Source organism: Chaetura pelagica, unplaced genomic scaffold (genome assembly GCF_000747805.2).
Source record: "Chaetura pelagica isolate M959 unplaced genomic scaffold, ChaPel_1.0 scaffold255, whole genome shotgun sequence".
Taxonomy (NCBI): domain Eukaryota; kingdom Metazoa; phylum Chordata; class Aves; order Apodiformes; family Apodidae; genus Chaetura; species Chaetura pelagica.
Window position 1 is genome coordinate 67757 of NW_009953311.1, and position 11391 is coordinate 79147.

At 37.1% G+C, this 11391-nt stretch overlaps 1 protein-coding gene across 1 annotated transcript in view; it reads right to left on the reverse strand.

Annotated features, from left to right (window-relative positions):
- The window catches only part of FANCC (Fanconi anemia, complementation group C), a 61846-nt gene extending 60379 nt beyond the window's left edge, over positions 1–1467 (reverse strand). The window contains exon 1 of the mRNA XM_009998067.1: positions 1303–1467. Within this exon, the coding sequence (XP_009996369.1) occupies positions 1303–1467 (165 nt within the window). The remainder of the gene's footprint in view (positions 1–1302) is intronic.
- Positions 1468–11391: the final 9924 nt, after the last annotated feature.

The following is an 11391-nucleotide window of genomic DNA, read 5'->3' on the forward strand; positions in this document are numbered from 1 at the left end:
ATGTAATAAAAACAGAACTTCCTGAAATTTGCTATAATGCCATAATTCAAAAAAGTTAATGTAAGTAATGTCCTCATGTAATAATTATGGTAGAAAATGTGTTAATTTGCCTCACATCTAGTAATCAGAAAAATGTATTCCTAACCAAGATTTCATAATAATAAAAGTGCAATCAAACTATATTGCTTTACTATACTGTCTCATTAAGTTTCTGAGGAAATTAATACCTACTACGGCATAAAACTAAGTATCTTTCTGTCACTTTCACTTGCTTTCTTTAGATTAAATTACATCATGACTAGTCAGTAACAAATGAAGGCTTTTAAAAATTGTGCTGTGCTGAGATAACACACAAGTAGCAGCAACAATAACCATCTCCTGCTGCTGCAATAAATTCCTTACATTTGCCTCACATTTGGGGCTAGCCCTAGACTTTCTGGGGCCATATTCACAAGGTCCATTTCAGGCCAAGCCTCAGATTACCTGAAGTAGCAAGTAATAGTGTTGGGTTTTTTTCCCCTCTCTTAAAAAAAGACACATATATAAGTATGGGAAGAAACACTACTACCTAGAAATCTTTTATCTAACAGTCAAATTCAGTTCAGAAGAAAATTACAACTCTGCAATTTTCATTCAATAAGAATATTTAAAAATAAGTACTTCCATAAGAATTCAGACTCATCATGCAATATTTCTAAAGCTACTTATTCTGAATACATATACTGAAAATGCCACACTCAGAAAAACATTTACACAGCTAAACATATAAAAAACTGACTTCTTAAAAAAGCACTCTAGTGAGTGCAGACAATAATGAAATTACTAAACAGAACAGCAATCAACATATGCCAAGAAGCTGACCATGCTGCTAGAATTCACTATGTGTGCCACAACACTGGGGTTAACATGTCAACAGACTCTCTAGGATTTAAAGGATCAGTTACAGTTTTGCATGTTAAGGCCCTTAAATAATCCAATTTATGACCTGACAACCAGAATCAAATTCTTGTTTATTTTAAAGACTTTTTTAAGAGGCTAGGCCATTGGCTGGGAAATCTCACATAACAACAACCAATCAAGATGAAAAAGCTCCTTTCACAATAAATCAGGGAAACAGGAAGCACACTCCTGTTTGCATTACCTGTGACTGTTCCCCCAATTTGCCTCTCTGATCCAGCAATACATAAGGTCAATAACACAAACCTCTTTGCTACTGTTAGCTTCTGGTTTTGTAAAACATGATGCAGATTGTTTCTGATGGTGTCTTCAAAACAGGTCACTCTTCCTTTTAAAATCACTTACCGTATGTTTTAAAGTTTCACAAATCTGATGTAGAAACTCCTGGAGCTGGGGCAAGTGCAGGCACACATCCTTCTGGGATTCCAGTGTGGTGGCTTGACCCCATTTAATAGCTTTATCCAACCAATACTCAAAGTTCAGTTTGGGCACCGTAGTGTCCTGAGCCATTCCACAACCCTGAAAAAAATAAGTCCTCATGAGACAGCACTAAACACTGGCTTCAAATCACAAACAAAAATGGGAAGAAGGATTTCCGCTAACTTTTTGTGCGTTCACAAGTGAAGGAGATGTGGGGAGGTGTCTTTGTATTTACATCTCATAAGGGTGCCAATTTCCTTTGTAGTAGTGAGATAGTAAAATAAAAACCCTATTGTGACAAAGCAGCAAAGCACAGTAATCAGTAAATTACTGTAGAATGTACCACCCAGCTGTGTCTCAGGCTTTTATTATCTGAATTTGTCGTCACCAATATTTCACTCAAAAAAATTAGACTAATGTGAGAGTGCATTTATTTAGAAAGCTTCACATGATAAAAACCTGAAAAATCCCATTTCTAAATAAACAAAAACATTAAGTTGCGCCAAGAGAGGTTTAGGTTAGGTATTAGGAACCATTTATTCATTGAAAGGATTGTCAAGTATTGGAATAGTTTGCCCAGGGCAGTGGTGGAGTCACCATCTCTGGAGGCATTTAAATGGCATGTGGACCTGGTGCTTGGGGACATGGCTCAGTGGTGAGTTCGTGGTGTTAGGTCTAAAGCTGGACTGGATGATCTTAGAGGTCTCTTCCAGCCAGAGACATTCTGTGACTCTGTGATTAACATACGGCTCAATCAAAACAAAAGGAGCTAGGATCTTTGTTTGTTACAAGTCCTACATTTGTAATTCATCATTAGTTTTAAATGCAAAAAGAATATTCTCCTTAAAGGAAACCAATACATTTTGTTATTGGAACTAATTATAACTAATAAACTTTATTATACAAAGGGGAGAGGAAAAATACAACCACATGCAGTCTTACATATAACTCAGTTCTGTATAAAAGTTATACCATATATAATCTATATCCAATGGTATACTTCACTGTAAAAACTGGGTCTTAAATGAGCATGACTGTCAAGCCAGAGTGTTAAAATCTAACCAAATTGCCCAAGTAAAAAAAAAAAAAAAAAAATCCCACCTTTTTCTCTGCTCAGCTATTATATTTTTTGTTGGCAGAAGGACAGAGGATAGCACAGCAGGAACTACACCAACCTTTAAAACTCTCTGAAAGAATCACTTGATAGGCTGAAAGCAAATGAGCTCTTGCAGCCATTCAATCATTGCTCCTTCTGTCAAGACTGTAAAGACAACTGTCAACATAAATGTGGTGGCAGTTTACAGGAATGAACTGTTGCCCACTTGGAGATAAATTCAAGACACTCATAGAAGCAACAGAAATTAGTGAGTATTTACCTTTGTAAACTACAGACATGGAGCTACAAATTAAAAAAAAATACATGTGAATCTGAGCAGCAGCCCTGCAAATCAAGTTTTTTATACAGCTAATCCTTACAATCACGTTTGGTATATATCATGCTAATCTGAGCCAGATAAAACTTTGCAGATCATTAATAAACTTGTTTAATTTCTATGAGCAATAGATAAACAAACACCCCATAATGAATCACAATTATTTGACTTTGAATCCTTTCCAATTAAAAAAAAAAAAAAAAGGCAAAGCTGTTGGCTTGCTAGAGTTCAATGCATATTTGCCCTAAACATGTTCAAAGTAATATAAAGCAAAGCCAATGCTTTTATGTTCTTTACTACACTTCCATTTATACCTGGATCTGTTGCTGTCAGCAGCACTTGTAATGGACTCCTGCAGTGCGAAGATCTTGCTGACCTCCTATGAGTACCAAAAACAGGCTCTAAGAATTCATCACCATAGTGACATAGGTTAAGCACCCCGCAGTAAAAACCATCAAACACTCTTACCATCACTGTGACACAATAAAGACTTTAAGAACAAATCAAAGCCAGAAACTGAATTTACATATTTAGTAAATTAATGAGCCTCTTTGATGTTCCCAGGTGAGCTTATTCCTCCCAAAAACCTGAAAATTAGTCCCCTAACAAAATGGGTCCTCAATCTACACAGACACTCGAACATTTTGGAGTCAGTGACATGAGTTGACTGTCTGCAAACAGAGGATTCAAGATAAGCAAATCAAGCAGGCTGATGACCTCTACCAGGTACCTGTAACTACTGTTCTGGGATGCAGAATGGCACAGTCATCACAGTGTGAGAAAGGACTTTTTCCAGAAGTGTGAAAACCCAGCTCCATCACAAGAAAGGTGTTTTATCTCTCTTCTCATGAACAGCTACATAAACAGGCTGGCTGCTTCAGAGAGAATCCTTATTTGATTGAGAGCCATTGCCTTACACAAAAACTCTCAAAAACTGAGATGCACATTCTTTTTATAAGAAACAAACAAACAAGCAAAAAAAACAACAACCAAAAGCACAAATAATAAAATCATACGGAAAAGGAAATCTTAATAGTATATCTATTCTACACACCTGCTGACTATATGCATGTGTGCATTTTTTACAGTTTCGGATAGATAATTCACTTAAGATACCAGTCCTGAGTATCTTGGATATGATCAAAGTACTGTCTGTCAACAGCACTGTTTGTCAACAAAATTGTGTTAGCCACAGGAATTAAGCTGTCTTTCCTACACCAAGGAAATCCAAAGAAATGAGGTGGTTTTGTATTCAGCGCTATTCAAAATCCTCACCTCAAATGTAGTATATTTTCCATAGTTGTCTTGTATGAAAGCATGATCATAGAATGGTTTGGGTTGGAAGGGACCCTTAAAGGTCACATAGTTCCAATCCCTCTGAATGGGCAGGGACACTGCCCATTAGACCAGGTTGCTCAAAGTCCTGTCCAGCCTGGTCTTGAACCCTCCCAGGGAGGGGGGAATCCCTGGGACAGTGAAGAATTTCATCCTAATATCTAATCTAAATCTACCCTCTTCCAGCTTAAAAGCATTCCCTGCTGTCCTATCTCTAAACACCCTGGTAAAAAGCCCCTCCACAGCTTTCCTGCAGGTCCCCCTCAGATACTGAAAGGCTGCTACATCTCCCTGGAGCCTAAGTAAATGACTTGTACCTAAAAAAAACAACTACACATTCTACAGTTCAGTGTACCCCGGACTTGCTCTTTTCACATAATTTTTTTATTAAAGAGTTCAGCTTCTGCAACAGAGTTAAGAAATTTTTGCTGCAACCTACTGCTCATTCATGGACAAGTTTATGGGCAAAAATGGGGGAGTCAATATTCCATCCCATTTCTAAAGTGGGTTAAGGGACAAATAAATGTATTTTTTGGTGCAATTACTCTTCTGAAACTGCTCAAAATACTATACCAGAAATAAGGACTGTGGTATACACACCGGGGAAAAAAAAAAAAAAAAAAAGGAAATAAACATAGAAGAGAGATACGAATAGCAAACTCTTTGTTTGCACTCTTTCTGAGGTACAGGGCAGGGTTGGCCACTTCTGTAAAGCTTTATACAAGATCTACTCTTGTTAATTCAATGGTAGAAGACTCTCTTACACCAGCTACTAGGAACTGAATGTAGATTTTCAAAAATCATCATCACAAAAATGTTGTAAATGCTAAAAATACTGCTTTTATCTGGATGGGGATACAGTAACTTTATGTTATTGTAAAAATTATGCTGACATCTACAGAAGAGTATGCCAAAGTGACATTTTCAAGACCTGCTGCATTGTTTGTATAGGTCTTGTTTAGCATTCAGTACATGCTTCAATGCATCCTTTAGCAATAGCACACTTAATTTAAGATGCACTAATACTTTGCTGCATCATGACGCTGCTGTTGCCACACTAACAGAAAAACAAAAAAGAACGATTATCCCAAGCACCTGTTGTATTTGCAATAGCATAATTTTTAAGGTTTACTTATGCATTTGCTTTCTTGAGAAGCCTCCAATGAAACAGTCATTTTCTTCATTGTCTATTTCAGCAATAGCAGCTAGCCCTTAAAAGAGCAATTTTATTAATATAGCTTACTCATATTTATCTCAGCATTACTGGAAAGCATAGAGTAAAATTAACAAATGTATAAATAACACAATTAAAAAGAAAAAAATACGAACAAACCTGAGAAACAGATTTCATATAAAAAACCGTTACAGGATATATAGTTTATTAACATGAAAAATATAAACCTATTAGTTATTAAATGTAATTTAAACATTCATATCCCAGTAAGATACAGGACATATTAAAAGACCTACAGAAATTCTAGGTAATAAAGACTTTATTAATAATTTGACTTGACATGCTGTCAAGTATATTCCTAAAGTCTCTCAGGTTCATTTCCACTCTCTTCAGTTATTTAGGACTCCCTTTATTTCAGCTTCCAAAAATTAAAAACTGCTTCCTATTTATGACAATTTATTCCACCACATGAGAAATTCAGAAGCTAGATTTGCTGCAAATCGCTTTAAATATCCTTTACCTCTAGAAAGAAGCAACAGAAATAGTCTTTAGTCCTCCTCTCTCTGAGTGCCCAGTCAAACCCTCCTGTGTTACTTTCAAGCTCAGGGAACCCTGGGGAGCTCAAGCATGAGGGTACTTGTTATATCTTTCAGAAGCTGAAGGCAGCATTGCCGACAAGGAATGGATTAGCTTTCTTCTGTCAAGTGAACTATCTGGATTACTGTCTGAAATGCAACACTTCAGTCAGTAACTTTTGTTACCAGATCTTGAGGAGAAGCCCTACAGTATAACAGGGCACTCCACTTATCAACAGTTACTGTGACATCCCTCAGAACACACACATACAAACGCTACCCTGTCAGAGCCTTCCACGTTAAGGCATACCCAGGGAACTATTTCCAAGGGTGGAAGAGACACCAACAATGCTTTCAGAAAACTTGTCACAGCTATCTCCTTGCCTCTACTCTGAAATATTTGTGCGTTCAACATGGAAGGTAGTAAAAGCACAGAGATTTTCTATTCAGTAGAACTGTAAAAATAAAATCTTTTTGAAGTAAAACCACAAATGAAAGCAAAGTAACTATTACAAATTCTGAAACTCAGGACTCAGCTATGAGAACATGCAATTCCTAAAATATTAAAACTCCTCAGACAGGATTCCTGTCAATCATAGAAAATTCAGTAACAAACTGTCAGCTTTCAATGTATTTCCTCAGTAAGGCAACAACTTACATATTTTGTCTTGCACAATGTAAACAGCAAACTTTCCAAGATTACTTTGGTAACGCTCATGTCACTGTAATGTGCCAATCTCTCCTACTGCTTGAGGGATAAAGGTTTTTTTTGCATAGTTCTACTGAAGATGAATTTTAAAATATGCTTGGATTTCATTTGCTGGGCACAGCCTTTTCACTCAGCCCAGCTCATTTTCAGCTGACTTCTGTGACAACAGGTCCGTAAAGACCACATGAATTAAAATGCAGCCAAGAAGACAATGAAAACAAAGAATAAATGCAACTCTGGAAGGAGGCGTTAGGTCTGATTCAGCCTTCGAACTAGAGGAGGCAGAACTGCTTCTGCAGAAGATCTGGTAACATAAAAATATATTAGTATATAAGTATATATATAAGTAACACACTTCACATAAAGTCCAATCACTGCCAACACCAGTTTAGTTTCACTACAGCTAGTAACATCACACATCAATTGTGCCTGGGCCTCTGGTGTCAGTAGTCTAATCACTACATATATTATACCTTCTACTGCAGGTTACAGGAAAAGGAACAAAACTCTTACTCTGTTTATATCAGTCGCAAAGTTTTTTTTGTCTCAGTGGAGCCTAAATTTCACATGGCTCATTCAAGACACTGAGAAGCTTATCCATATAAGAGCTCACCTAGTCTCTGCACCAGGAAAGTTGGACCTATTACCAATAATGGCAAATTTCTGTTGGATGCAATTGGTTGTGCCCCTTCTCCTATACCAAATCTGTCAGCTACTGTGTCACTTGGTACCTCATGGGCTATCGACACAAACTTTGATTATTAAGTTTTTATTAATGTCTTCTGGCAAATATTATGCCCTCACATAGTTTAATGTAAGCCAAATAAAAGATGTGAAAGAATTACAATTACCTAAACACAGACTCTTTTCTGTATCAAATACACTTTCTCAGTTAAACTATTACAACTGGTTATCACTGTCTCCTCCACCTTAAAATCCATAATAAGATATTTTACTGTCACTTCACATGCCTACAACCTTTCTTCAACCTCTTCTCTACACTTCAGAAAAAAATTGGAGGTGCTAGTCACAGGCTCAATGTGAGTCAGCCCTGTGCCCTGGCAGCCACCAGGGCAACTCACATCCTGGGGTGCATCTCACACGGCATGGCCAGCCAGTCAGGAGAGGGGATTATCCTGCTGTATCCAGCACTGGTGTGCCCTCACCGCCAGCACTGTGTGCAGCTCTGGGCCCACCATTTAAGGAGAATGTGAAGGTTCTTCAGTGTGTCTAGAGGAGGTCACCAAAGCTGGTGGAAGGGCTGGAAGGCATGTCCTGTGAGGGGTGGCTGAGGAATCTGGGGTTGGCTAGTTTGGAGAGAAGGAGGCTGAGGAACAACCTCATTCATCCCTGCAGCTTCCTGAGGAGGGGAAAGGGAGAGGGAGGTGCTGAGCTCTTCTCCCTGGCGTCAGTGACAGGACACATGGGAATGGCTCAAAGCTGCACGTGGGGAGGTTCAGCCTGAGCATTAGGAAGCATTTCTTTACTGAGAGGGTGGTCAAACACTGGGCCAGGCTTCTTAGAGGGGTGGTCGATGCCCCATGCCTGTCAGCATCAGTGAATAAGGCCCTTAATATCATGCTTTAACTTTTTCAAGCCTGAAGTGGCCAAGCAGTTGGACTAGATGATTGCTCTAGCAAAATTGTCTATTCTATTCTATTCTGATCTGAACATAAAACCAATTACCCAATCTTACCTTACCATTGAACCTCCTCTCCAATTAACTTTTATTTGTATAGTGCTTCAGTAGAATACAGATAAATTTATTTCCTTAAAATTCCATTCCTCTGAAGAAAAACTTTAACCAGAAATTATTCCAAAGTCTCACCATGGAATAAAGAGCATTTTTTTCTTTCCAGAGTTACAATAATTTGAGCTACCAGTGAGAGTGGGGGACAGACAGAATTGCATATACACCAATCCTTGGCTTTTTTTTTTTTCTTTTTACACCCTTCGAAGTCCTGCAATTAAAAATATGTGGTAATTGCTTAGTTTCCACACATAAGCAGAAAAACATACATTAAATTGTACACAGGAAGTTAGAATACTAATCTCTTCACATATATGACCAGTAATGTAAAAGAAAAAAGTATATTCCTTTGTATTACTATAGCAAGGAAGAGCATTCACTTCTACCTGTACATACTAAAATTACAAGGAAGCAGGAGGGGAAGCCTAAAAATGTTCCTGCCCAAACATTATCTTAATCCAACTAAGTTGTGGAGAAAATTCTGCAAATGGGTAGCACCTTCATTTCACAATTCAAAAAAAAAACCAAAACCAAAAAATGGGCAGAGGTGGGCAGAGATAGGGACACAATCTATTTAGATGTAGAGAAGAATGACTAGCCTTTCTTTCTTCAATTACACTGTAAGTTACCACCAAAGGGCTTCATATTTCCAGCAACTGCATTTCTTTAATACCCATGCAACTTTGATAAAGGCTTTACCCATGACTTACAGATACAATAAAAGAAGACATAAGTATTTGAACATCAGTTAAAATACTGCCTATAGTATTGATGACTAGAGCTATTGATACAGTGTATAGATTTGTCTTGCTTATAAGTAAATTCTTTTTATCCAAAAACATCTAGAATCATTTTATTAAGAAACTCTAATATTTACTGTAGAAATGAAGCACATACCTGTAGTTGAAATTTTTCTGCTTTACAGAGTTAAAACATTTCTATATAAGCCTGAAGAAACAGAGAGACAAACAGAAAATTACTCGTTGGAAGTCACTGAGGAAACAAACGACAGAAAAGCATAAAAGACACAAATCTTCTACAGTCTAGCCCATTAGACAACACTGCTTCTCAAGGATTTCCTCAAAGATAATCTATTATTCAACTTCTCAAGCATGACACAATGGTTTATGCAGTGGTGAAGAGCAATATTCCGCCAAAAAGAAAACTGCAACACATCATAGGAACCTAGTTTCAGTTTTTATTGTACATACATATTTACTTACAAACTCTAGTGACAGAACAGTAAGCAAAAATTATACATATTTATTCTAACTTCTGTTGAGGTTACTGAAATTCTGTGAAAGGCATTCACATAGCCTACATACAATGAAAGCACGTTTGAAAATTATATAATGTATTTCTCTTTGACATTAAAAAAAACAACTCACCAAAGAGTCTCACACGTTCCTCCTCTCTCCCTGACCATGCACATCCAGAAACAGACACAGAATAAAATCTTCTGAATAAAGATGTATTTGTAGCACTAAGTATACCTGACAGAGAAAGAAAAATGTATTCTTTGGAAGAACAAAAATAACTTAATGACAGCCACATCAACACTTAAACCTTTTTGTTGTACATTATTTTAACACACTCACACACACACTTGTCCCTGGAGTTCATTGACAAGGTTTCATGCTATTCACAGGCATTAAATTAGGCTATTCATTCCTTGCAAACAAGAGATAAGTTTCCTCAGAAACATCTAGAGCAAAGACTTTCAGTGATTTACTCAAACACATACTGCAGCAATGATTAGTTATGTGGGCATTTAGACTGGAGACAGGGTACTGACATTGAAAGCCACGAGGCTTTGATTTGGAGAATTCTCAGTCAATTTTTCCTGTATCTTCTACATGCATGTACTTTTTAATGGGTCAATAGTGGATTTTGTGGTTTGTCAATAAGATTTTTGTTACATCTGTTCATGAAAAAAAATCACAGTTTAGCAATACCACCCTTTGCATGATATTAAAGCTATATAGTTCTGGTATTCGATGGGAATGGAGCTCCTTAGAAATTTGGTACAGTTGATAATAGATGAGAATTTTTAATGTACAACATAGGAAAATAGTATTACCTAGAGGTATGTCTCTTGGCCTCTTCTCCTTGGATACTCATCTATGTCAATTTAGTTGTATATTATGCTTAATTCTAGACACTGTTTGGAATATTTCAGTACTGTCACATAGTTAATCAAGATTTATAAAATAAACATGTCTAGTGAATCTACCAGAAGGGAGGAAGAACTGCCTTGCAGTTTGGCTCCAGGAGTCAAAAGCCTAAGAGTCTGATTCTCGCTTCTGACATACCTCACACGTCACACTGAAGAAGTAATTTAAGATTACCAGGCCTGTTCTACTTCATCTCTACAGAAGCATGATTAGTACCGCTCTAATTTTAAAGTTTAATAAACAGTGTACATTTTAGCCTTAAAAAAGATATATAGATATATAAACAAACAAAACCCTGTCTGATAACATGGGATTTGTTCCATGTGCAAGTAAAAATAATTAATTTCTCTCAGGGGAAGTCCCAGATGACTGGAAGAAGGCTAATGTCACCCCCATCTACAAGAAGGGTTCAAAGGAGCACTCTGCTAATTATAGGCCTACCAGTCTTACATCAGTCACTAGGAAAGCTAGGGAAATTCCAAGGGTGGAAGAGACACCAACAATGCTTTCAGAAAACTTGTCACAGCTATCTCCTTGCCTCTACTCTGAAATATTTGTGCGTTCAACATGGAAGGTAGTAAAAGCACAGAGATTTTCTATTCAGTAGAACTGTAAAAATAAAATCTTTTTGAAGTAAAACCACAAATGAAAGCAAAGTAACTATTACAAATTCTGAAACTCAGGACTCAGCTATGAGAACATGCAATTCCTAAAATATTAAAACTCCTCAGACAGGATTCCTGTCAATCATAGAAAATTCAGTAACAAACTGTCAGCTTTCAATGTATTTCCTCAGTAAGGCAACAACTTACATATTTTGTCTTGCACAATGTAAACAGCAAACTTTCCAAGATTACTTTGGTA